This window comes from Trypanosoma conorhini (genome assembly GCF_003719485.1).
Source record: "Trypanosoma conorhini strain 025E chromosome Unknown Tco_14.4_contig_00020, whole genome shotgun sequence".
Classification (NCBI taxonomy): domain Eukaryota; phylum Euglenozoa; class Kinetoplastea; order Trypanosomatida; family Trypanosomatidae; genus Trypanosoma; species Trypanosoma conorhini.
The window spans coordinates 1-25,713 of record NW_021704106.1 but is presented as its reverse complement, the minus strand read 5'-3'; the positions used below and the strand labels follow the sequence as shown (position 1 = coordinate 25,713).

The 25,713-nt window shown below is 54.3% G+C and overlaps 7 protein-coding genes across 7 annotated transcripts, besides 10 other annotated features; all 7 read left to right on the top strand.

Moving 5' to 3' along the window:
* Nucleotides 1-242: 242 nt before the first annotated feature.
* On the top strand, nt 243-2,336 carry Tco025E_00755 (TatD-related deoxyribonuclease; the record flags this gene model as incomplete). Its single annotated transcript, XM_029367695.1, has 1 exon — nt 243-2,336. The coding sequence occupies one exon, from the start codon at nt 243-245 to the stop codon at nt 2,334-2,336; it is 2,094 nt and encodes a 697-aa protein (XP_029232205.1).
* A 280-nt stretch (nt 2,337-2,616) lies between these two features.
* Nucleotides 2,617-2,637: a microsatellite.
* A 653-nt stretch (nt 2,638-3,290) lies between these two features.
* Nucleotides 3,291-3,313: a microsatellite.
* A 46-nt stretch (nt 3,314-3,359) lies between these two features.
* Nucleotides 3,360-4,526, top strand: Tco025E_00754 (uncharacterized protein; the record flags this gene model as incomplete). Its single annotated transcript, XM_029367694.1, has 1 exon — nt 3,360-4,526. The coding sequence occupies one exon, from the start codon at nt 3,360-3,362 to the stop codon at nt 4,524-4,526; it is 1,167 nt and encodes a 388-aa protein (XP_029232204.1).
* A 452-nt stretch (nt 4,527-4,978) lies between these two features.
* Nucleotides 4,979-7,297, top strand: Tco025E_00753 (uncharacterized protein; the record flags this gene model as incomplete). The annotated part of the gene is made up of 1 exon (XM_029367693.1): nt 4,979-7,297. One exon carries the CDS (start codon nt 4,979-4,981, stop codon nt 7,295-7,297), a length of 2,319 nt encoding a protein of 772 aa, XP_029232203.1.
* Nucleotides 7,298-7,508: 211 nt separating this feature from the next.
* Nucleotides 7,509-7,545: a microsatellite.
* Nucleotides 7,546-7,623: 78 nt separating this feature from the next.
* Nucleotides 7,624-7,671: a sequence feature (GA-rich).
* A 131-nt stretch (nt 7,672-7,802) lies between these two features.
* Nucleotides 7,803-8,345, top strand: Tco025E_00752 (EbsC protein; the record flags this gene model as incomplete). The annotated part of the gene is made up of 1 exon (XM_029367692.1): nt 7,803-8,345. One exon carries the CDS (start codon nt 7,803-7,805, stop codon nt 8,343-8,345), a length of 543 nt encoding a protein of 180 aa, XP_029232202.1.
* A 45-nt stretch (nt 8,346-8,390) lies between these two features.
* Nucleotides 8,391-8,414: a microsatellite.
* A 363-nt stretch (nt 8,415-8,777) lies between these two features.
* Nucleotides 8,778-8,806: a microsatellite.
* A 296-nt stretch (nt 8,807-9,102) lies between these two features.
* Nucleotides 9,103-9,152: a microsatellite.
* A 69-nt stretch (nt 9,153-9,221) lies between these two features.
* Nucleotides 9,222-15,137, top strand: Tco025E_00751 (uncharacterized protein; the record flags this gene model as incomplete). Its single annotated transcript, XM_029367691.1, has 1 exon — nt 9,222-15,137. The coding sequence occupies one exon, from the start codon at nt 9,222-9,224 to the stop codon at nt 15,135-15,137; it is 5,916 nt and encodes a 1,971-aa protein (XP_029232201.1).
* Nucleotides 15,138-15,490: 353 nt separating this feature from the next.
* Nucleotides 15,491-15,518: a microsatellite.
* A 252-nt stretch (nt 15,519-15,770) lies between these two features.
* Nucleotides 15,771-18,143, top strand: Tco025E_00750 (GPI inositol deacylase 2; the record flags this gene model as incomplete). The annotated part of the gene is made up of 1 exon (XM_029367690.1): nt 15,771-18,143. One exon carries the CDS (start codon nt 15,771-15,773, stop codon nt 18,141-18,143), a length of 2,373 nt encoding a protein of 790 aa, XP_029232200.1.
* A 487-nt stretch (nt 18,144-18,630) lies between these two features.
* Nucleotides 18,631-18,662: a microsatellite.
* A 133-nt stretch (nt 18,663-18,795) lies between these two features.
* On the top strand, nt 18,796-25,248 carry Tco025E_00749 (ATP-dependent DEAD/H RNA helicase; the record flags this gene model as incomplete). Its single annotated transcript, XM_029367689.1, has 1 exon — nt 18,796-25,248. The coding sequence occupies one exon, from the start codon at nt 18,796-18,798 to the stop codon at nt 25,246-25,248; it is 6,453 nt and encodes a 2,150-aa protein (XP_029232199.1).
* Nucleotides 25,249-25,418: 170 nt separating this feature from the next.
* Nucleotides 25,419-25,486: a microsatellite.
* Between the last annotated feature and the right edge of the window lie 227 nt (nt 25,487-25,713).

Here is a 25,713-nt window from a genome sequence, read left to right as displayed (position 1 = left end):
CTGCCGCCAGCTCCTCAACTTGTTTTGTGCCTCCCCCCCCCCCCCCTGCGCGTATACGTGTGTCTTTCTCCCTCATGTGACGGACTGTTTCCGGTGTTGTACGATCTTAACACCTGTGCGTTGGTTCCGTCCTGCTGCTTCTCGAAGGAAAAAAAAAGGAGAAGGTTGGGGAGGGGTAGACAAACAACAAGAAGAAGAAGAAAAAAAGTTTCCTTCTTGACGCTGCGAGGGAAGGGAAGATCATGGGCTTTGTCGATCGCGGCGGTGGCCGTGAGGCGAAGGGCGCAAGTTTGCGGCGCTCCAAAAAAAATCCCGGGGCGGCTGCCGCACGGAAAGCCTCGGCAACGAAGCAACAGCAGCAGCCGACCACGCGGGTGCCACCCACGCCACCGCCTTTTTTGCAGGGGCGGCAACACATTGATGCGGCTGTGGCAATCCTCGCCCGGCGGCTTGAGGTGGACCGGGACGCACTGATGGGGCGTGCGGCGCAGGAAAGTGGGGTGGCCGCCGCCTTGACTTGGTGCGTAGACTTTGGCCGTCAAGAGGCTCTCATTGAGTTTTGTCGACAACACAATACCACCGCCAGCGCCGCATCTGCGGAGGGCGATGGCAGGCTCTACTGCTTAGTGGGCGTGCATGTAAACAATGTGGATCGAATGCACAAGAAACAACAAGAAACCTGGGTGGAGAGCGTGGCTTCGTGGGGGAAGCACCCGGAGGTCTTGGGGGTTTTGTCCGGGCTCAATTTGTATCGTGATAGCGGGACCCACTTCGCCCAGGAGTGGCTTCTGGAGCAGCTCTGGCGTGTTGCAGGCTCGCTGCAGGTCCCACTTGTGCTGCACCTTTGCCACGACAGTGATGCGGGTGAAGGAAGTGTTGGTGCGGCGAGTTATAACTTGACAGTGGAACGATCCGCGGAGTTACTTGCTGAGCTAATTACACGTGACGAGGACAACGTGGACGCGAAGGGCGAAGGCGCGCGAAGGCAGCAGAGGCAGAAGCCTACGGCCATCGTGATTTACAATGGCTTGGGAGCCGTTGCCACTTCCGCAGCGCTGCGGACGCTCGTAAGGCGTCACGCCCCGGCGCCCAAGTCATCATCCGCGGCGGACGCGGAAACGACGACTGCCTCAGGCGCAGTTGCGGCACCACCGCCGTCGCCGCCCATTTATATACTCCTAACGGCTCATGGACTCACGGGAAATGGCAGCCTCCCTATCGCTGGGAATGGGGATGCTGAAGCGGGTGACGCAGCTGCGTATAACCCGTTATTTGTTGATACGCTTCGCAATCACGTGTCGCCGTCGCAGATTCTTATCGGCACGGGTTCACCGTGGAACACCCCTCAGAATATACCGGATGCGCACGTGCGCACGCTACCCAATGAGCCCGCAAACTACAAGCACGTTGTTTCTGCTATCGCAGCCGCCCTCACGGGTGAAGCCAAGGAGCAATCGGGGACATTGCAGGGGCTCTACGCGACGGCACAGGAGAACTTTCTTCGGCTTTTCTTCAGCTCGGAAAGTTCTTCGCAGGCCAACGAGACAGAAAAGGAAAAAGATGAAGAGGATGCATCCGGCGAAGTGGAGGCGCGTAGTGCTGGGGCTGACAGCACACGCCAAGCGCGAGCTGTTCACTTTGGCCCTGCAGTTGGCACCTCAAAAGATGTACTGCGGGTGGCGCCGGATTCTGTGCGCTATTATTTGTGCCTCAAATGCCGCCGAAGGCTGTTTCATGAACACCAAGTCTTGACCCACTCACCGGACGCTGCCCAGGAACATTTTGGCGCGCGTCACGCGCGCTGCGATATGAACTCCAGCAAGGTGTCAACAGTGGGGGCCTCCTGTGAGACAGTCTGCTTCTTGCCGCTCCTTCACGGCCCAAGCGGCGAGTGGAGTGTGGCGGAGAGCGGGGTGGAGGTGAGCAAACTGAACGGCACCGCTACCTGTGGTGGCTGCGGGGCGAAAATTGGAACTGCGGGCAAAGACGTTTGTTGTCCGTGCGGCTGCATCATTTCGGGTTTGACGGCGCGTCTGGCGGCCTCTAAACTTGAAGCACCAGTGCAACGTGGCGTCAGCGGGGGTCTGGAGGAGCTTCTTCTGCAGGCGGCGCGGGAGCGGGAGCAGCTACTTCAGGAAGAACTTGAGGCTGCACAGCGAGGCGGTGTTGAGGAGGGTGGTGAAAAGAAGAGGAAGGAACCAAAGAAAAATGTGAAGGCGAACAACCGCTCTAACTTTACGCATTTCCGGAACAAGAACTTTGCGCCGCGGCAGCAGTCAGAGAGCGAGAAGGTATCAGGCGGTGGGGGTGGCGCCAGGGGCCACAGGGAACAATGAGGCTGGGGAGGAAGAGGCAGAGGCAGAGGAATTGTTAAACCCGCAGCAGGCGAGTCGCCGCAAAAGCAGGTGTCGAAGAGCAGGACTGGAAGACGATTCACCCACAGCCTCTGCACGGCTAATGGCGCATTAAAACAAACGAATGGGGAGAAGTAAAATAATAATAAGGAAAGAGTGAGAAAAGGCAGGTTGTGTGGCTTTTAGTTAGTTGCACCCGACTTCTGGTACCTGAGATGAAAAGTGGATAAAGGGGTGGGAAGCGGTGTTATTGACTGTATCGTTTTTCTTTTTTTTTTTTTTTGGGGGGGGGATTTGGCCTCTGGGATCGTTCTGCGGCCCCTTCAAGGAATACGCTGGGTCTCCCAATACCTGAGTTTAAGCAGAAGGATGCCGGTGGAGAAGGGGCAGAATGCGGCGGCGGCGGGGTCGGCCAAGACCCCGGGGTGTAAGATATGCTGCGCGTGCCCCACAGAGCGCAGGAGGCGCGACGAATGCGTCATCCTAAAAGGCGTTGACGCCTGTAAGGGCGAAGTCGAGGCATTCTATGCCTGCCTTCTCCGGGAAGGTTTTAGTGAAGAGGACGTGAATGGCCTGCGGAAAGCCGCGCGGAATGCATAGTGAAAAAATCAAGGGTTAAAAACATGGGGTAATTCTATTACTCGCTTGGTTTTTTTGTTTGGTTTTATTCTCATGCGCCGAGGAAAGTTGCGTCTCATGCCGTGGTGTCAACTGAAACGCGGAGGTGGACGCGTTGTGGGATAAGCCAGAAGGAAATGCGTTGCTGGCCGTCGTTGTTTCGTCGCCGGAAGTGTTGCCCTACCTCTCTTTGCTTTCTTCTTGCTGTGGTTCTGTCTGCTGCTGTTTTCTTTATTTGCCCTTGCCTACTTGTTTCCTCGTGGATCTCGTCGCTCGGACGCCGCCTGAAAGGAAACTAGGAGTGCGCCTCGGCGTTTGCTCTCTCTCTCTCTCTCTCTATCCCCTCCACGGCAGCGTGTTGTGCACCAGTGTAGCGAGGGGGCGTGAATGAGAGGCCAGGAGCCGGATGAAGGAATGTCGCGGGACACCACGACTAATTCCAAATTCGGCGGGACGAATGAGAGGGATTTTGCGCAGACGCAGGCCGCGGAGGCGTCCGACACCTCGCCTCGTCGCGGGAAGAAGCGATACAACGTGACGGTGTTCCCCCACTTCCGCGATCGTCTTGCGTGTGACCCGTTGAATTTCTTCTGTGTGTACGCGAATCACGACTACAGGTGGAGCGATACCGCCGCGGAGGCGGAACGAAGCATCTTTGCCCTTGTCGACTCCATGGTGGCCGCCGTCCGCAAGGCCTTTAACGAGGCCCTACAACGCTTCAGACATATGCCGACCTTTGTGCAGCAGGCACATGCACTTCGCTGCGTCATTGCAATTCCAGCGGCGCCCATGGCGAGCACAATGTTGCATCTGTACTCGCATGGGGAGGGTGTTGCGCACCATCTAATGTGGCGCAAAAGTGCGGCGTCCTTTTCCTCCACGCTTCCCGTTGCCGGCTCACGTAACGATGTGAACGCCACTTCCAGTAGCAGTGTTGGACGAAGTACGTATTCACGCGGGATATCGCAGCGCGCCGCCCCCCGTGACCGAACCGAGGAGGAAGACGAGTCCATTCTAAAGAGTCTTCTGCAGCAGTGGGACCCACCTCAGAATGGCCCAAAGTGCCGTATTGTGCTGGACATCATTGCATCACGCAAAACCCTCGGTGACGACCCACCCAACAGCGAGCCTTATAGGCTGGGACAGAAAGTCTTTGGCTTTGTCAAGAGGAAGTACCCGCAGGAGGTTATGACCATCTTCGTGGGTATCAGCGACAGCGGCGTGACGCTTGTTGGCAGAGATATTCTTTACCCGTTCCGTATTACTGGCGCTGCGGGGTCAAAGCCGAATACGACGGCCACCGCTCTTGAAGGTATTCGAAGCAATTTAGCTGGCACACTCGCTTCCACGTCCCCATTTGCCTCCGTGGATGCGTTGGGGGTGGCAGCATCTAGTAATGTGGCGGCGATGATTTCAGGACTCGAGCAGGTGCTGGTAAGCACCGTTCCCGCACCGCGGATGGTGACAGCACCGCCTGCGAACACTGACAAGGTGGACAACGTGAGGTTAGTTGTGTGCTTCCCGCCGGCGGATATCACAGGTAGCGTGGCGTAATATTTTGGGGCCAAGAGAACTCTTCATCTTTTTTTTTTGTGGTTCCTTACCATTGCACCTGTCTGAGCGCTTTTTGTTACCCTGTTGTTTTCATTGATGTGGAAAGCAATGTACAAAAGAAGTTATTTTGTTGTTCTTGCCGCTTCCATTGAGACTCTTTTTTTTCATGCACCCTTCCCCCCCCCCCCACCACCACTTTCACACATTTTGTGCCTGCGTGTCTGAGTAGTATTTTGTAGTATTCGGCTCTGAATGGGCGGCGGCGTGGGAGGGGAGGTGGGAGAGGGAGCCTTCTACAAAACTAAAGGCAATGATTTCTTCTGGGGAAAAAATATTCCGCCGTGACGTTGTCTGTGAGTATTTGTTGTTGCCCACTATGTGTGTATGTGTGTGTCATCCTGCTTTTTTCTTGCTTGGCTGCCTCGGTGCATGAAAAGGGGGAGGAGGGAGGCATGCGTGTGGCCGGCTGCGCGCGGATAAATGGTCCCTTCCTGTTAAACGCTTCGGTTGCGCTGCGTGCCTCGGCGCGATGCCTGTCGTTGTCTGAGTTGGCAAAAGTGTTTGCGGAGATGAGTGAGCCGAGCACGGCACCAGCGGCAACCGGAGCTGCCGCCGCCGCTGCCTCTGCTGGCGCAGCGCAGCGGGAGAACGCCGCCAGCATGAACATTGGCGCGTTACCGCCCGGCGACCACGAGGTCAGCCGGTCGATTGAAACGAAGGGGTCGGGCTTAAAGAGTAGCCGTGGTAGCTTTGATAGCGGGGTCGTCACATTCTCGCCGGCGTACACCAAGACCCTCCGTGACATGTCCGGCACACAGCTTGCCTTGGCCTTGGAAAAGGAGTCTAAACAGCAGCATCTCGGACATATGATGCAGTGCCTTGCGGAGGTGTGGCGTCGATTGCGTGCGGCGTCGTTGATGGGGGTTGCCATCACGGAGGAAGAGGCACGTGGTGAGGTGGAAAATAACGGTTGGTCGGTTTCCCTGTTCCGCAGCGATGACGTGTTGGAGTCCGTGCTACGTTTGTTTGCCAAGACGAACCTGGATGAGGTGCAGCAGAGCCATCGACTCTTCAGGGAGCTTCGTGACGAAGGTGTCGGTGAGGAGTGGGTAACGGAGCTTGGGTGCCTGCTCATACAGTGGCTCACTGACCGCGCCGCCTCACTTAGCCCTTTTCGCAGTGTAACTTTTTTGCATCTTATTGCGCAACAAAAGGTGTTTCACTCGGACGCCGTTTTGCAGACATTGCGTGATAACGTTGAGGTGCACATTGCCAGGGACGCCGGCCGACACACAAGAAGTGCCTCCTCCAACGCCTCCTCGCCTTTCAGTGTTTCTGCTGACGGCGCCGGTGCGTTTGACCTCAGTGTTTTTGCCATGCTGTTGGACGCGATGGCTCGGTGGCAGCTCGGGTGTGTGCGGCTCCTTGGGAGTGATGCGGCGGTGCCGCCGAACCGATTTCATGAGGGGAGCAACGTGACGGCGACGATAACGAGGCTGCAGCACCCCATACTCGATGTCGCCTTCTATGAAGTGGTGGTGGGCAGGCTGCTGCTGGGAGTACGTGAGGGCTCGCTACACCTCACACGTCATGGATCGCCGTCGACGTTCTTCTTCCTGGCCTTGGCGCTGGCAAAGATCCGCTGGTTCCGTCCCGACTGTGCTGAGGTGCTGCTGCCGCAGCTTCACGAGGCCTTGCGCGTGTTCCCCGGCCAATATCTCGGGGTCGTCTTGCTGCTGGGGCGGCGCGAGGTGAAGGTGTGCAGCGTCGCAACCACAGAGCTGCTTCTGCAAACGCTAATTGACACGATGCAGAAACGCGGGCAGCGCTACATCCCAGCGGACGGGCGTAAACGTCACGGCCCCGACGGCGTTGTCCTTTCAACACCTGCCGCCCCCCTGCAAGGCACGGATGCCTCTTCGTGGGTCGCGATGGGCTGTGCCCACGAAGAGGATGTTTCCACGGCAGTGGCCACTCCAGATGTGGACGCCGACGAGGACGATTTGCAGCTCTTCTCTGCATCCTCGCCTGTAGGCTCTGTACGGGGCAAGGGTGTCATGCAGGTCTCTGCAAACAATGCAGTGAAGTCGGGTGTTTCATCGCAAACCTCGTCTGCTGCGTTTACGACAAGTTTCATGGATCTCCGCTCCGTGCCCCTCTTTCTTGACAGCCTCAATCACATTTTGACGACCACGCTTGAGCACTGCAGCGTACAGGGGAAAACGGCTCAGCTAGAGGCACTCAATGCGAAGGCGGAAACCCTTTACGAGGCACTACTGAATGACACGCATGGTGGAGTAAAGTCGCTCCACACGTTGCAAGAGCGCCCTGCTCTGTCTGAGAAGCTCCTCGCAGCGGTGCTGCGTATACCACGCAAGACGCATCACCCGCTTCTTATTGAGCTCGCCTACGTCTTTACACGACACGTCGGCGTGCGACATGTGGCGTCACAGGATAGCAGCAAAGCCACCCTTCTTGCCTCACATTGGCAGTGGCGCACACTAACGCTTGTTGACCTCTTAGTACGGCGTGGCGTTATCCTGCCAGACACGTATGTCATGACGGACGCGGTGATCCAGTTGGCTCCGCGGGTGCTTTCGGCGGTGGAGGCGGAGAAGCGGCGTCTCTTGGAGCTTCATCACGAGTCCCAGAAGCGACAAGAAAAACAACAGGGACGGGAGAAGAAGCGGAAGCAGAAGAAAACAGTCCGAACGTCGGCGGTGTTTGCGAAATTCTCGCGCACCGTGGTGCAGATGAAGCAGCAAATGTGACTGCCGAAGAAGAGAGGGAGGGAGTGGGGAAGTGGGGTGATGGACGCCTCAGTAGGCGTGAGTCCCAACTTCGTCGTTGCATTTGTCGTTATATGTGGTGGGGTTTGTGGCTCTTGTCGCCGCCGCTGGCGTGACAGGCAAGCCCCCACTGGGAGCACTGGGACCGAGAAATCTGAATAGCGAGACCGAAGTGCGGACAAAACGGAGGTGCATTTTTCTTGATTATCACCATTATTATTATTATTTTTTCTTTTTTTGCGCTGCTGATCGCGCACTCCGCATTTGGCATTCTCTGCCTTGAACGATCTTGAATGTGTCCCGCGCCGCTTCTTTTCGTCACTCCCTCTCTTCTTCTTTTTCTTCCTGCTTCGTCTGCGCTGGGCGGAGTTCCCAGCTTTAGGTTTCCCGGTCATCCGCCTCTTTCTCTCTCCGCCCGCCCAGCGTCCCGGTAGCGAGCACCACCACTGCGAGCGCGCGGCGTCCACAGGTTGGTGGAACTGTGGCAATGGAGAAAGTAAAGCGGCACCTCACGAGTTGTGGGGCAGCTTACATCATCCCTAAAATCTCCGAGTTTTCCACAAGCTGTGCCACATCCGAGCTTGCTGCCCAGCAGCTTGCTTGCATCCCTGCTATGATCGCCAAGAGCCTCAGTTTCACGCTTGCGTGGAAGAAGGGAGGCGGGGTTCCTATTCCCATCCTCATACTCGCCTCGGGGGATGCAAAGGTGAGCAACGATAAGTACCGCTCCAAGTTTGGCTGTCGTCCCGTGATGATTAAGCGTGAGGAGGTTGAGGAAATCGTTGGGTTTGCCCCGGGCGGAGTGTGCCCGTTCGGCGTGAAGGAAAATGTGCGGGTCTACCTGGACGTCTCGCTGCGCCGCTTCGAGACCGTGCACGTGGCAGCCGGCTCGGCGAACAGCACTGCCCCAGTGAGCATCAGCGAGCTGGAGCGCTTCTCTGGCTTTGTTGAGTGGATTGACGTTTGCGATGGGTGGGCGGAGCAAAAAGAAAAAATGAATGATGATGCTGCGGCCCCGCTATGTTCTTGACTGTGAAGAAAAAAAAACATGAATAAAAACAGTCTCGGCTCCCAGCACAGACACACACACACACACACAAGGGCAGAAAAGTACATGTACCCAAAGAGGTTGGGGTCTGAGGCCCGGTGTTCCACTATATATTATTTTCTTTTTTACCGTTGTTTTGGTTGTTGTTGTAGTTTTTTTTTTGTTTCTGTGTAGCTTCTTTTTTTCTGTCCCACCGATTTCCGCTCTTCTGTGGGAAGCTTTGTAGCAGTAAGGCAGGCCAAATGATACTTGCTAGTTGCTTCTGCGTTACTGTCTTCAGTTCAGGTGTAGTTCTTTTCATTTGTCCCTCCCTCCCTCCCAACGCCTCCACTGCGGCAGTGCATGGCGCCGCCCGTGAGGGCAAATCAAGCGACAGCAGTTTCTACCTCTCACTGTCTCCTTCCGTGAATGCACGAGTGAGCGAAAGAGAGAGAGAAAGGGAGGGGAGCGTTGGGTCGTGCCGCCTGAACTTATTCTGGGCACGGCGCGGGCTTTATGCGGGTGAGGTGGCGCTTACTCTTGCGGTGGGTGGACTCCGTGCCTCCCTCAACATTGAGGCAAACGAGCAAACAAAAAAATAAAGAAGAAAAGTTTTTCTTGCGATCCTCAGTCCCACCGAACATAAAATTGCTGACAAAACAAAAGTTGTTCGTGCAGGTCTGCGTGTTTGTGTTTTGCTTTCCAGTTTTTCTTTTTGTCCCTTTCTCTCTTTGCGCTCGGCATACACACTTTTATGCACATACATATATATATATATATATTTATTTATTTATGCATTTATTTCGATATGTGTGTTTTTCTTTTTGTTGAAAGTCTTAGTTAGTTAGTTTTTTTTGTTTTCTCTTTGCCGTCGCCTGCATGCGCACATCAGACCTGCAGCGCCTACAGCGCTTGTTTGCTTACTTCAAAAAAAACACGAGCAAAGCGTTGGAGGGTTGTTGTGCGTTAGTTGAGCTCATTGATGAGGACGATTTAACCAACTGGTACGTGCTGCTGAAGTACGAGGATGAAAACAAGAAGGAGTTCTTCGTTTCTCTGCGCTTCTACTTCTTTGAGGAGTTGCACCGTATGCCGCTTGTCTTTGTGATCGCCCCGCGGCTCGTGGCGACGTTCATTCACCACGGCGCAATTTGTTCGCTGGAGCTGATGTCGCAGCAGTGGTCGGTAGACGCTGAGGGGGTCGCGCTCCTCATCCGCTCGCTGCACGCCACACTTAACCCGTTCAGCCCTGACAGCAAGGTGACCGTGGATGAACTTGGCAGCGGCAGGAACGGCGGGAACCAACAGCACCGGTTGGCGGCCGCCGAAGCGGAGGACGTCGCCGCTGCTCCCGCCGTCTCTGTCGCGGCGTACACGCGGGACGAGCATGAGTTGGGCATCCGACACATTCGTCAGTCCCATCCGCATCTCTTCCGCGGTTGTGTCCGCAGTGAACTTTCCAAGCAGCAGCAGCAGCAGCAGGGTTCACTGGCGACAACGTCCATGACTAGTAGCACGGTTGCTCCGGACCCCTCCTCCGCTTCCTCCTCCATCGTGGATGCGTGCCACGATGGAAGAGGAATATCAGCACCAGTAAAGAAGGCAATCATTCGTTGCAGGGAAGAACTGCAGCAACTCTTTCTTGCGGGTGGGGTGATGGATGTTCAGCTGGATGTTTGGAGTCACGACTCGTCAGATGGAGGTTGCGGCATGAGCGTTAATGAGCATCTTGTGACGTGTACGCTACCCGCGCTTGGCGGCGCTTTCCCGAGCTACACGATGACGATTGCGCCGTGCCGCGAGAAGAGGAAAAATGAAGCGGCGGCACAGCAAGGGGTTGCCGCGGCCGCACACCCGGAACTTGAAGAATTTACAGAAGAAATCAACGTTGACGTGGCCCTCGACACGCCAAAGGCGGGCGGAAGCGAGGTTGGCTTGACGGCTCCTGCCACGGATTTGTCGCATGCAGGCGGGGCTGCGGATGGCCGAAGACGGGTAAGCCTCCAACCATTCTTCACGTCTAGCGTTGGCGTCGATGATGTAATTCCGGAGGTCAAGCAGGGACATCGCAGTCAACCTCGGGGTAGGAGAAACGTATGCGCCCGTCGACAGGTTGCCGAGGGAGAGCGAGATGGAGGAGTGGCTCTAATTTTGACGGCTGAGGCGAGTGGAGGCACGGAGGGTAGTGGTATTCTTCCGAATACGGAAAGAATTCGGAGGCCGGAGGCCCCTTGCACTATTCCGATGGGTTGCACTCTGCGACTTGAAAACCTCACAGTGTACGGCGCGATCACTGTGCTTGGAACCCTTGAAATGTCTGACTGCACGTTCATTGGTCACTTTTCCACGGAAGGTGAGGGTCGGGCGGAAATTTCGCAGTGCAATGTGTACGTGGACTGTGCAGAAACGCGCAGCGAAGGTATTCTGGTCCTAGATGCCTCAACTTTGGAAATACGGAACAACACGACGGTGCAGCGGAAGGAGCATGCATTCGTAGATGGGGAAGAGTCCCTTTCTGTTAGTCCATTTGCATCGTTTGTGCTACAAGCCTTTATACTGGTTTCTAACAGTGGAAGGCTACGCATACAGGGAGGCTGTCACCTCATGCCGTATGGCACTGAAAAGACAATATTTGCCGAACAAGATGCCTCAGTCGACATTGCCGATTGTAGTATTATGGCAGGCAACAGCAGTGCGGTTAGTATCCTTGGTTGCCATGCTTTTTTTGCCAACACCCGCTTTTACGGATCCGATCGTGTTGAGTTACAGGTCTCCGACCTTAATCGTCTAACCGGGCTTAACGTGGAGTTAGGGGGCCTCGTCACTGCCCGTCATTGTGTGGCGGAGTATCTATACTTTGGCTTTTCGGTGATTGCACACTCCGTTGCTCACTTCTTTGGGTGCCACGCCGAGCATGTTGTGAATGGCTACACCATTGATGCCTCCTCCGTGACGATTGAAAACAGCTCTGCCCGCACCAACCACGTGGGTGTGTTTGTGCTAAATAAGGCGAAGTGCAGCATTAACAACGAAGATGACCACGTCCTTCCGTTTGACGAGCGCTGTTGCCTTTTACTCAAGGCACGTGAAAACGTTGAGCGGCTGCGTAAATTTCGGTGCGGGGAAACACACATGGGCGACGAAGATCCAGAGACGAGTAGTGTCTTTTCCTCCGTCTCCAGCAGCCCGACGGAGCCACCGCAACCACACGCAGCGACAGTAAGCGAAGATGATACGATGGAGCTTTACGCTGTTGAGGCTATTCAGTCTGTTGACATGAATAAGAAGCCTTTCATTCCCAACCTCTTCTCTGGAGCAACAACCACAGCAAATGCGTCCATCTTTCCCCTGTCGTTTAAAGGAGGACTTTTCAGTCTGGAGGTCCGCGATGCCTGCATGGTGGCAAAGGGGATGCTTCTGGCAGACGCACAAGATACTTCCATCTACGTCTACGACCAGGGCACACTTACACTCACCGACGTCATCGTTTGGAAATCATTGGCGTCGTCGCAGCAGCCATGTGGAGTGAAGGTTGTGAATAGCCAAGCGCATGTGCAGCGTTGCTTGGTGGCGGATTACGCATTTGGTTTCGCGGCTATTCAGGGGTCTGCTGTTCGCTTCGAAGACTGTATGGCGGTGGGTGGGACGAATGGATTCACCGTGGATGATGCCCACTGCACCTTGCATCACTGTGGTGCGAACACAGATCACGTCGGCGTCTTCGCCCTCAATCGATCAACGCTGCGGATGGACAACTTGAATGCGGTCAAGTGTAAAGGAGGTTGGCTTTCGTGTGCGTTAAAGGGCCATCTACATGGGTTAGAGAGTCGCTCAAGCGATACAATGTGCGTTGGGGTTACAGTTCAGCGTGGGCTTGACAGCGGGTTTACATGCTACAATGGTGGATGTCTCCGCCTTGAGAAGTGCACCGTTGACATGAGTGCCGCTGCCTCCACCGAAGCCAGCATTGGAGAAGCGTCGCGTCGCAAGTTCTCTTCTTCCGCTGTTGGCCGTTCGGGACTCATCTTTGCTTCCGACCCTGTTGCCGATGCGGCTGAAGGGTGCGATGGGGACTGGAATCGAGGCAAAGTGGGGACTGCATCTGCGGTAAATTTAACTCACGATGACAACTCCGCTGCTTTGCCGTCGTACAGCTCTCAGAAGAACTCTGGTGTGAAGGCCTGGTCGGGAAGTCGCTGCATCGCGATTGGGTGTGAAGTGCGGCACGTAACCTTTGGGTACGCCGCGATTGGTCCTGACACGGAATTGGAGGCCTCTCACTGCACGGCGAAGCATATTGTGAATGGTTTTACCGTGGACAGCGCCAAGTGTAGGCTGTCGCGTTGTAGCACCAACAGCAATCACGTGGGAGTGTTTGTGCTTAGTCATGGAACGTGCAAGGTGCGCCGTGGCAGCTACACAGCTCGCATGTACAGCATTGAGAATCGCAATGGCATTGTGCACATAGAAGGACATGTGAAGCTGAGTGGTTTTTCGCGAATTGGCCTCTACGTTTACGATGGCGCGAGATTGGACACCTTGACAGACAGCATGTTGGATATCAAGGTTCGCAAGGACCCTGCACGGCAGCAGTTGCCTCCAGAGTTAACTCTCACAGGGCCCTCGGCAACTCCGTCTGGGCTCTTCCCCTCATGTTTTGCGATTGATAAGGGCACCGCAGTGATTCACAATGCCTTGTTTGGCGGTGGTGCACAATGTGCTGTGAGTTGCGGGGATGGCGCAAACGTGTATCTGCACCAATGCACGGCAGAGTTTTGCAACGTGGCGTTTAATGCCCTCTCAGGGTCGCAAATGTATCTGTCCGACTGTTATGCCAGACATGTTAGACGTCACGCACTCATTGTTCACCGTGGCGGCGTCTCGCGGGTAAATTGTCAATCACCCGTCTCCTCGACAAGCGGTATTCTGCAGGGAAGACTACAGATTGAGGGAAAGTGCTTTTTGGAGCACGTTCTGCTCCATCCCACCTCGGACCTGGACTGTGAACAAGCTGTCGCCTCCCTGCAGTCCCAGCCACCGCCCCCATCCTCATCCTCGGCAGATCCCGCATCTCCCAGGTCTCTGTCTTTTATACCATCAGCATCTTCAGTTTCTCCCTTGCCGAAGCCAAACGGTCTCATTCGTGTTTCCTGGAATGGGGCGCTGGTGATGGATTGCTGTCTCGTCCTTCTTGAGGAGCAACATCGCGTGGTGGAAGAGGATTTCGGCGGCGGCGACGACGACGACGCGATGGCAAAGTACGTGATTGTGGCGGAAGGCCGCCGGGCCACAGTACGTTTGCGAAATGTTCTTTTTCGGAAGGTACTTACGGCTGCAACCGGTGGTGTGGGGAGCTGTAGCGTCTCGACGAGCTCTCACGGCAGTGTCTTGCTGCCCAACGATGCGCCTGCCAGCAATGCCCCTTGTGGCAGGACAACTTGGTATGGTCTCGTTTTACTGCAGGGGGCAAAAGGTGAAATACATGGCTTTTCCGAGGCATCACTCATTGGCAGTAATGCCTCTTCTATTCCTGGAACAACCGTGGAACACCCACTCGAGACATCGCAGGCGGTGACGCATTACTCTCCCAGAGCGTCTGTGGAAGGTGGCACGGACCGAGTTGCCCTTGTAGACAACCCCAACTCCCCGGTGGCCGATGATTCTCTTGTGCAGAATGTGAAGAAAGGCCCGGGTGCGTTGTCATGTGGCGAATTTGTACCTCTACGTGTTTACATGACCCGGACGTCTTCGTTGGTGACAGAAAATGTGAATCTGCGGCAACTTATTGCTTCTGGCGGGTCAAGTATTGATGCTTCACACTGCTACTTCGCCGGGGCTGAGGCTGTCGTGCTCACTGGCGGCAGCACCTTGCGGGCAGCTGAGAGTCGGTTTGTTAGCGCAGTTCGTGGTCCGGCGATGCGAGTGGAGTACTCCACGGTGCATCTCAACAGGTGTCGTGGCTATTCCATACACAGGGAGGTGGTTGTGGCGAGGAGCGCAACGCTGAACTTTGTTGAGTCTGTGTTTTTCATATTTAACTCCGCAACTAACGCCGCTGCCGGAAAAAACTTCTCCACCGGGGAACGCTGGTTTGAGCTCTCATCAGACAACACTGGGGACAGCGAAAGTGGCAAAGGCGAGGAGGTAATAATTATGCGTCGCCGCGGGTGTCGAAGCTGCGGCGATGATGACGAAAATAGCGGCGACGGCGCCGTGGCGGCAGGTGCGAAACAAGGGGACAGCACGATGTCAAAGACGGCAGCGCCGACGTGCCGGGCGTTGGAAAACACCCCCATTGAACGGTGTGTGGTGGTGCCGTTAATAAGCCCTTTGCTGTCTCACGCCTGTGCTGAGAAAACGCAGTCAGATACCTTGCTGCAGGCCGTTAATTGCCGACAGCCGCACGAGGACGGCAATGTTGATCGGCTTCCAGTTGCCGTGGGGGGCGCCCAGGCGGAATCTCTTCCGGAGAAGTCTTCCGGCGAGGGGGAGGTGGCGGGGCCAACGTGCTGGAGAGGTGAGGCCAGCGGATCCCCTATGCACCGCAACGAAGGTGGTTCCCTGGCTGAGGCAAACTTGGCGTCTCTCGAGCCGGGGGCGCGGCCGTCGCTGGGAAGGAGACACTATTTCAGTGTGCGGCTGGAGCGCTCCTGCCTGTATTGTTGCAGTGTCACAAGCATTGAGGGCGGTATTACAGCCGATGCCTCCAGCAGGATAGAGGCCTGCCACTCCCCATGGTTCTCAGGCATTCTGCGGGCGGCAAGAACAGTGTTTTCCACCGTTTTTGGGGCGTGAGCGCAGTTTTACATTTCTTTGGCCTCGGCGAGAGAGGCGACGCGACAACAATGACGCTTCTCTTCACCTCCAGAAAACACACACACGCGCGAACAAAAAAAAAAGTGTGTGTTGGGGGGTGGGGGGAAGGTCGCGGAAGGGGGCCTGAGGTGACGCAGCGTTTCTTTTTTGTTGTTTACTTTTTTTTACCCCTCCAGTTTGCGGTGGCCCCATTGTGGGTGTGCCGCAGGAGCTTAACGGAGGCGGGGGAGCAAAGACGGAGAAGAGGAAGAAACGAATTAAGGGAAGAGAGGTGAGCGACGCGTGGAGGAGGGTGTGTTTGCCTTTGACCTATAGAGAAGCAGCATACGTACATATATATATATATATATATATATATATTGGTAGTTTCTGCAGCAACAAGGCGAAGCAAACACTTTTTTTTTATCTTGTTTCTTTTCCCATTTATGAAGAACTGGCATCGATACATTGATTCATTTCCCACAGCACAGCAGCAACTGAAGTCCGCGGGCGGGGGAGGCGTTATTGCTGACTTCCGTGGCTTGATAGTTTGCGGCCAAGGAGATTAAATTGATTCCGTTTTTTTTTTTGATTCTTGTTGTCTACTCTTTTCCAACAGGGCGCTGGGGTGAAATGGCCTTCAAGCCGCTAGCGGGTGGTGAAAGCAAGGGGGAGAAACCCCTCCATGGCACTAACGTCTCCTTTTCTTCCACGGCCTCGGCGGAGGGGCGCGGTGGCGCGGCAGTGAGAACGCGAAGAATAGCGAGGGCCTTTGTTTGCTCATCGGTGGTGGCGACGGCAATTTTCGCGGCATCCATGGTTCTTTTTCTGCTTGCGTCAGCAGAGATGTTCAAAAAAAACCGCCCAAGACGCATCTCATTGGCGGCAGGAGACTATTGGTTCGTCTACGAGAAGGTGCAGTTAATTGGGGAAGGCGGAAGCAGGCGGAGCGAAAAAGAAGTTGCGTTGCCTTACAATTTACACCGTGTCACGTGTGTGTGGGAAATACAACCAACTGTTGCAGGTGCAGGAACAAGTGCAACAAAGTCGCAGAGGTCGCTTGTGTTTTTTGTACACGGAAATGCGGGGTCATACACGGATCCCTCTCGACTGAGCTGTGCTATGTCTCGAGAGGCCAACTTTAAAGGAGAGCTGTATGCGTTTGATTTTCTGCATCAGGCGAACATTCACCGTGGTAAGCTACTTCAGCAGCAGGCGGCATTTGTCGCCGAGACGCTAGCGTCACTGCAAAGAAGGAGTGTACTGAAGCGTCTTACGGACAACACAGTTCTGCACGGGGCAGAGACGCTGAAAAGCAGAGCTACGCCTGAGAACCAAGACGGCGCAATTTCTATATGGATTGTCGGTCACTCTATGGGTGGTGTGGTTGCACGTCTGGCGGTGGAGATGCTGCGGAGTTCGGGAAGCTCTATTTTTATTGAAAGCATCATCACGCTCAACTCGCCGCATCGATTTCCTCCCATTTTTTTAGATAATTCCATGTTGAGCGTCTACAAGACCCTCTGGCAGCCGCCTTATAAGAACTCAGCGCTAAACCTGTCGCGACGTCACTCACCGCGTTTCTACTCTGTCACCTCAGGCGCATTGGACCTTCAGGTGGAGCCGTGGCTGACAAATCTCAATAGAACGGGGGATGGGCCATCAACAGACGTGATGTTTCGCACCGATGACCCAAATGTTTGTGGAAGGGTCTTCTCGCACACAGATGCTTTGCGCGACCACTGCGTGGTTGAATTTCTCACTGGTGTCATTGCAAATAGATCAGTTAGGGAGCATGATGTAAAAACTTCTGCTACCCCAGTGTATCCCACAGTTCCCACTGGAGACTCAGTCTTATTGTGGTGGGCAGAACTGAGTGTGAAGAGTCACACGCTTCCTGCGCTTTTATTATCATTTTACACCGTACTGGTACTTTCCGCCATTCACCCAACGGTGCTACGTCTACTGCTACAATGTAGCAGTAAGTCGGCCTATCGCGTCTTTGGTTTTCTTTGGTGGCATCAACTGGTGATGCTGCTGCGGATAACCACGATGGGGGGCGTGGTGCTTGCTGCTCTTCTCATAGGTATTGTTGGCCAGCTCCTCCTCGTGCAACTTCGCTGTTGTTTGCTTCCTTGGTCTGACATGTGCAGCCTGCCCTGGGTCGCTGACGACCTTGTCTGCAGCGCTGAAACACGCTGGGGTCATTTGCCATTACTGTTTATCGCCTGGCTTGGTCCAGCACTTCTAGGGTCATGGGCGGGCGTGGTAGCTTATTGTCTTCTTCGTGGCTGGTTACGGCTAAGCTTGCGTGTGTGGACGGTGTTGCGCTCAATGTGCCTTTCCAGGTTTCATATTTTATCTGATTCTCGCTCAGCGGGTGTGTGGCGCCACTTGGTTCTGCTGCTGTACCCTATCACCGTGATTGTGTGTACCGCTTCGTTGGAGCTCTATCAACGCAACTTTGTGTGGCTTGGCTTTATATTATTCGTGATGCCACTTTGTGTTGCGATGGAGAATGGTAGCGGTGCCAATTCCTACCCTGTCATGTGCATAGACGCTTCCGTTCCCGTGGCTGTCTACGCCTGGTTATGTACCCTCCAGCTTCAGTCTTTTCTTGCTTGGCGAAACAAATGGGTATCAGGCATGACTGAAACCAAAAATATCGTGGATGAGGGAAGTCATATCCCTGAGATATTACTTCATCTTATTGTGTGTACGTACTTAGTATGGCCTATTCGGCACTTGTTTGATCTTCGAAAGAGTGGGGATTCTTTGCGTTTTCAATTCCCTCCCGTTATTGGATCAATTTTTTGCGTGGTTGTGCTAAGCGCCTTCGTCGTTATCTACATGTCGCTTCTTGCCATGAACAGAGTCTCCGTAGAGGCGTTCCGTGTTGTGTGGGTGCTTCTGTGGGGGTTTCCCGCCTTTCTCTTTGCAAGCACGCTGGGCTCCGACGATGCGGTCGCTGTGTCGGCTGCCCCTCCATCCGTCGCGACTAGCTGAGCATGTGATGGGAGGGGGGGGGTGGCGGTAACTCAGCTGATTACGCCAGATACAGTCCGCGGTAACGAGGCATTTTCGGCGGCGGCGCTCAAAGGTTCTTACCAACGCCAACTTTCTCCGCTTCCTCGTACCATGTCGCAGTACCTTTGTAGTCTATTGCCCTCTGCTGTTCACACGCACGCGGCGCTGGTTGGCGCCACTGGTGCATGCTGCTATTACTGCTACTACTGCCATTATTGTTTGTCCCCACCCCTCAGCCTTTTTTTTTTGTGCTGCGTGATGTGTGTCTTTTCTTTCTTTCTTCTGACCCCTTCCCTCTCCTTCTCGGCGCCGGGGTGTTGTTGTTGTTGTGGCCGTGCGGCACAGCAGAGGTTCATCCTTTCACGCTAACGCTAGCATTTCAAGCGATTGAAGCGAAACAGCAAGGTAGGGAAAATATATATATATATATTAATTTTTTTTTCTTTAAAGGGCAGTAGAAAGTTCCAAAGTAGCAGGAAGAGGAAAAGAAAAGAAAAACAGCTCGAAGTTAACGGGCAACAATAATAACAAAAAAAAAGGAAAGCGAAGCAAACAGCGGGGAGGGTGCGAGCACTTCGTTTTTCTCGGCCTCGCCTGGAACTTCTCATTTATTTGTCCTGTTGGACGTTTGATGTCGTCCCGACACCGCGAACTCGTCGCGAGATTTGGTACTTTTCTCGGAGAAAATGACTTCGTTTCCCGCATTTCGATGGACAGAGTGGGGGAGGTGAAGGCCCTCTTCAGCGCCAAGACAGTCCCGGTGGAGAGTGACGCGGAGGCCACCGCAGAGGCCGTCGCCATTGACGCGGTCCGCCGCCGTGATGCGCTGCGCCGGACATGCAATGCGGTGCTTCGGACCCGACAGCCCGACGAGCCTGTTGACGTCGGCACCATCATCTCTGACGAGGAGGAGCGATTGGCCTGGAAGTTTCTCATTGGAGCACTGACTGCAAAAAATGCTGAGATTCTTCGCGTCATTGAGGCGGAGCTGCTTTGCGTGGCGGTGGACTATCACTACGCCACCGCACGACCAGAGTTGTGTGACATGTTCATCCACCTGAGCGCAAGTGAAATGTTTTTCATTGACGGTGACTCGCTTTTCATGGCTGCCATTTCCCAGCAACACGTCGACTGGGATCTTATTCAGCCACTGCATGTGATGTACAACGCACAAAAGCTTCTATATGATATGCAAACCCGTGGAGCCCGTTTCCACGTTGTCTTCTTTGACAGTTTGCTGTGGATATGGGAGTCGGCGCCTGCAAAGCTCTTTATGCGTGAAAATTTGCGTCAAGGGCTGATGGCGCTTGCGGAAACCGACACGAGGTCCGACCTGTCCGTCTGCAACTTCCCCAGCTACCACTCAGCGGAGTTTGAGGCATACATCAGGCAGTGGGAACCGGAGTTTATCCTCATGTCCGATGGAGAGCAGCTGGGCTCACTCACGCCATTGCAAGCCTTTTTCGTGGATTCATCCACAGCCAATAATGCTGGTGCGACTAAACAGAAGGAGGGTGACTCTGATGACGAGGAGGGGAATCCGTACCGCCTCAAGCGGGCCTACAGGAGCATTGTGGAGGATGAGGCCGTCGGCGACAAGGCGGCTTTGTACTACCGCTGCATGCATCTTTGGGCGGCGACACGACGGCTGAAGGTGGGATACTCCTCCCGCATCATTTACAAGGAAAACGCCATGGTGGTCTTCACAGTCCGCGTCGACGGTGTGGGGTTTGAGCGTGCAGTGACTATTGAGCATGACGTGCTGGCATTGGCGCAGTCCATGGAGCACGAGGTACAACTGCCAATTATTTCATCCGCATCGCTGGAGTTGTTGGGGGAGGATCAGTTGTGCTACCGTGAACGGGTAGTGTATGCCGCACTGCATGCCTACTTGCAAGCCAGTGCTAGGAGCGAAGGGGAGAAGCAGCTCTGCCAGGCGCTTGCCCTCACTACCTACGTCGCAGGGTATTTGAATGACAAGTGCCGTGCACAGCGGGTGCGACCAAACGCCACTCTTGCAGGTTTCTTGCGGCAGCTGTCACCTTTCCTCCTCGCCGTCATGCGTCACGCTGGGTGTGAAAGGACGAATGGGCAGGCGTTTGACGTTGTTGATGGTCACCTGTTTTCTGCCATCTCTCAACAACTGCGTACGACGGCAGTCTGCAACTTGCTTGATGAGTACGGCGTGGACGACGTGGCGTCCATCTGGGGCGCCGTGGACAACGAAGAGGACACCTACATCACCAACGAACCGTTTTCGAAACTGCCAGTCATTGAACCCCCTGACGCGGACGAGCTGCAGTCGTATTCGCTCCTCAGTCATGAGTTGGTGGATCGACTTGCAAAGGGGTTTGGAGTTTCGAAGCATCGCGCGGAAACGCCGTACCCGCTCGGATACGGCGCCGCCAACGAACTCGCCGGGTGGGACATCACAACACCGTTTGACGCTCTCAATGATGTCACCGATGCCGAGGGGGAGGCGATTGCGAAGAGCACAATGACCGATAGAGAAGCTAAAAAGCAGCAGGAGTACCAGGAAAAGTTTGCGCGGAACGCCTTTAAGCAGGCAGAGTCAATGGGAATTGGCGGGTTTGCGGCGCAGGAACTGACCCAGGTGCTTTCTGACAATGAGAAGGATACCGAGGGCGGCGGCAACGGTGTTAATTCTAGAAGCGCGGGAGGCAAGAAGGCGACCAAGGAGCACGCGGGGCAGCGGAATAAGAAGGACCGCAAAAAGGAGGATGAGATTCGTGAGGACACGAATGTTGTGAATGCCACTTCCACTGTCAAGGAATGGTGCAAGCAGATGGATCGCCTTTTGCGCAGCGTCGATCCGAGTCATGGACGCACCACCAACAGGGATCGTGACGAGGCGATTAATACCATTGAGGCAGCCCTCAAACGCCTCTCGCAGGAACGCTTCGGCAAGTTTTTTGACCCTGGCTACACGCTCGGCGACTCCACGAACACGGCAATTCCTCTCAAACTTGAGATGTGGCGTTTGCTGGTGGCTGCCAGTCAGCTGCGGGAGGTGGAGTTTGCCTTTGCCATTGAGGATCCCGCGCTGAAGGATAGCAAGGCTGCCGCCAAGAAAATAGATTTGAAGTCTGTTTCTAAGCTGTTGCACGGTTTCCACGTCATTACTCAACTTGTGGAACGAGAGACTGGTAAGGGAGGCAAGTGGGGACAACTTGAGCCTCTGCGCAAGGCAAAGTCTGACATGACGACAGTGGAGGCGGGATCGTATTTGCGTTGGGTTTACCTCTCATTTGTAGAGTTACACATCCAGCTGAAGCTGAAGTGCCGTGTTGTGAAGCTTCTACTTGAAAACTGGCGCGCAGAACGAGAGCGCGCACGCCTGGACCAGGAATCCCCACGGATTGCGCTTGGCATTCCTCTTTTTATTTACTGCCATCATAAAGTGTTGGCCGTGATTCGCGATGAAGGACTGCGGATATCGCCGGAGGATATTGACACGGTGCGGTCTGCCCTCATGCACTTCGATCTTCCAGACTCCTACTACAATAAGCTTGACCAGGCCATTGCACGTTGGCAGAATATGACACTTGGAACCCTCGTACCAAGTCTTCTTCCACAGGAAAAACAGCTTTTTGAAACTCCTGAAATGATGCAACTAATTCACATGGGACACTTACTGGAGCGCCCCTTTGTGCGGAAGCACGACTACCGCGTTGCCTTCAACCCAGATAATTGGCAGCGGGACCTTTTAGACATCGTTGACGGTCGTGGCAGTGCGGTGGTTTGTGCCCCCACCTCTGCTGGCAAAACCTTTATTTCATACTATTGCATGTACAAGGCTCTGCGGAGTTCAAATAAGAAGGTTGTCGTCTACCTCGCCCCGGCACGTGCGCTTATTAATCAGGCGGTGGCTGATGTTTGCGCCCGTTACGGATCGAAGCAGTATAAGAATCCTGGTCGGCACATTTACGGCGTGCTTGGCGGCGCGGATTACCATCAATTCCATGACAGCTGTCAGGTGCTACTTACCGTGCCTGAAACCTTTGAGACGATGCTCTTGTCGCCCAAGTACACGGAGTGGGTGGAGCTGATCGACTACGTTATCCTGGATGAGATTCATTCGATGGAGAGCAACGGAAATGGTGACGTGTGGGAACGCATCTTGGCGCTGCTTCCCTGTCCTTTTGTTGCCCTCTCCGCCACGCTGGGTGAGACGCAGCAGCTGTGCAGTTGGCTCAATCGCGTCCAGGGACGGCTGAAGGAACAGACGGAGGAGGAGTCAGGGAAGATGCGCGACTTTGAGGTGCATGTGTTGCCAGGCGAGGGGAAAAGCATTCAGCGGTGGAATGATATCAAAAAGTACATTTACCTGCCGCCTCCTGGAGCCCGCTTGACGCACAAAAAGGTGAAGGCCCAGTACGACGATCGGTACATCCGTGATCTTCATCCCCTGTCCATCCTCACCACCGACCAGCTTCAACGTGGGTTTCCCCCAGACATTTCCCTCGTGCCCAGCGAAGTGGTATCCCTCTTTGAGAAGATGAATTCAACCTTCAATGAGGCTGTCTTGCCCAAATGGTCTTCATTGCAGCTCGTTCAAAACATGCGTGGACAACTATTCTTGCTGGAACCTGGCAAATATTTTGAGAAGGAGACATACATCACGCAGGAGCGTGCACGGCAGTACGAGGCTGAGGTAAAAAATGCCTTTGCTTACTGGGCCGTCTTGGGCCATGAGGGCTGCGAACCCCCAGACGGCCTTACAGTGGAGGAGTGGCATGAATTTAGTGCAACCATGAGCGCGGTGGCGGAGGGCATTCTGCGCGTCTTTGCCCAAAAGTTGAACGAGGATGAGGCTGTACTTGAGCGCTTTGCGGCTGAAGCCATGGAAAAGAAGAAGCAGTTGCTGCTCCAACAACACAATCAGAAGCAGGAGGAGGCGGAGTCAGACGGGCAGGCGGAGACGCAGGGGAAGGAGGATGAGGATACGCTGAAGCCGGTATCCTTTCCGGGATCACGACAGTTCATTCGGGAGCACATGTTAAATGTCTTGCGCGAACTCATTGCGCGCGAAATGGGTCCAATCATCGTCTTCAGCTTTGAATCGGAAGACTGTGGAGATATTGTCAAGTACGTCGTGGAGCAACTTGAGGAGGCCGAGCTACGTTACCGCAAGACACAGGAGTTCGCTGCATATAAGACCCGCATCGAGCGCGCCGCCGCCGCTCAGGAGGCACGACGGAAGCAGCGTGAATCAACGCTTAAACAGAAGCGATTGACAACTGGAGACGATGGTAAGGTGGAGCTGGCCGATCGCGGCGCCAGTGACGGCGAAGGCGAGGACGAAATGTATGTTGTCCCCGAGGTCCTACCAGAGTTCACCTTTCTCGGTGACAAGTGCACGGTGGAGTCTGTTGTGGTGAACTCACTCCTGGAAGATTGCGAAGATGAAGGAGAGGATCTTCTTCTTCGCGCGCTAAAACGTGGCATTGGCATGCACCATGCCGGTGTCAAGGGTAAACTCCGAGCACACGTAGAGCGTCTCTTCCGCGGGCGTCACTGCGGTGTTATTTTTTCTACAGAAACCTTGGCGTTGGGTATTCACAGCCCATGCCGCTCGGTTGTCTTGGCAGGCGATCATATTCTTCTTAACCCCACTCAGTTTCGTCAAATGATGGGTCGTGCAGGACGGCGTGGTCTTGATTATTTGGGGCACCTGGTGTTTCTGGGCATCACGATGCGTCGTATCAAGCGACTCATGACGAGCAGCATGACAGTCATCAAGGGAAATGTGCAGATGGATCCCATGTCCAATCTTCGTTTGCTTCAGCTCTACGACTTCAAACTGCTTCGTCAGCTGAGGGATGACGTAGGATGGAAGAAGCACGTTTTAAAACTGGCAGAGCGTTTATTTGTAAATCCACTCTTCTTTCAAGGGCGCCACTCTGTCGAAGGGGGCAATATGGAGAGCTTTACGGTGGAGATGTTGCAAATGTTGCTTGGATTCTTCCAACACGAAGGGTTACACTTTAGTGACCATGCTTCTTCGCTGGGCTCACTGCTACAGGATGTCATGTACGTTTTCCGGGAAGCCCATGTGGGTAACGAAGGTTTTGCCTTCATCCACATGCTCACCTCGGGTGCTTTTGACAAGGCACATTACCCACCTGTGTATGATAAAAAGCTCAACAGCGGCGTTGTGGACGAGCCGGTCGCCGAGCTACTCGCATACCTCTTTTCCACGCACCACACATGCGGTGTGCCGCTAGAGATGCATCGTTCCGTTCTCCTTGACCCCGCCGTGAGGACACTGTGGGAAGGCAAAACAGCTTCCACGCAACACCGAGCAGTGCTTTCCCCCATTGATGTGTGTTCCCCCACTGTATCCGCGCTCGATAACACGGACTTTTTTGTGTTGCTCTCTTCCTTCTACAACTACCTGGCATCGCAGTTGGCGCCTCAGAGCTGTGCTGACCTTCGCCTTCCCTGCATGAATAATACCGATGAGGAATGCCGCATTTTTGAAAATGTGCACTTTGATTGCCCGCTCAAAGAAAAACTTGAAGAATCTTCCGTTCCATACAACGCCCGGTCCCCGTTTGTTGCCATAAGTGGTTGTGGTGACTTTTTCTCCTCCGTCGACGATGTGACGTTTACCTTGCGCGATGGACTCTACTGTGACCGGCGTCTGCTGCCTATCCTCGATGTGGTGGATGGTTGGCGGCACGATGGGGCGCAAATTCTCATCAATGCGTGTCTCTTGGACTTCCTGCGCGCAACCGCACAGATTGACACGACGCGAAAAAACTACCGCTTTACCCTGCTGGAGGAGCTGAACGGCCTCTCTCAGTCTCTCTCCTACGCCGTGCTGAACAGGGCTGAGAAGGTTCTTTCCAACCTGGCGGGCTTGGTACGAAAACCTAGCCTGCCGACCGCGAAGGTATTGACAGCCATCATGCCTGACGAATCAGAGCAGGGCGTTTTCATGGCAGGTGCTCCCCGTCTGCTGGAGGTCGCAGAACGCCTGAATTCACTTCAGCCACAAATCCAGAAACGCCTCGCGGAGCAGTTGCGTGCGGCAAAATGGGCGAAGATGAAGAAATGACCGCGCGGCAAAAACACCACAATCATATGTGGGATGAAGGGAAATGCCGCAAAAAGAAAAAGAAAAATTGAAGGGATTCCATAATAGACGCGAAAAGGTACTGCAAGTGCGAACGAACGTTGCAGGAAAGTTTGATTGTATACCGCCGAAGATGGGGAGCGAAGTTCCTTTTTTTTTTGTTGTGTGTGTGTGTTGTTCTTGTTGTTGTCGTTGTCGTTGTCGTTTTCTTTTTCTTTTTTGGTGCTTCTTCATGTAAGTGTTTAAAAAAAAAAACGGAAATAATCCAAATCGTCGAGTCAATGCGTTATCCCCCCACGATTGCTGCACAGGCGCCGCGGGGGCAACCCGTTGGCCAACGAGAAGGTGGAAGGAAAGTTTTTATTATTTTCACTGCTGCTATTACTGTTATTGTAATAAGACTAATTTAAATTTAAAGGGAAAACAACATGCTACGGGTGCACGGGC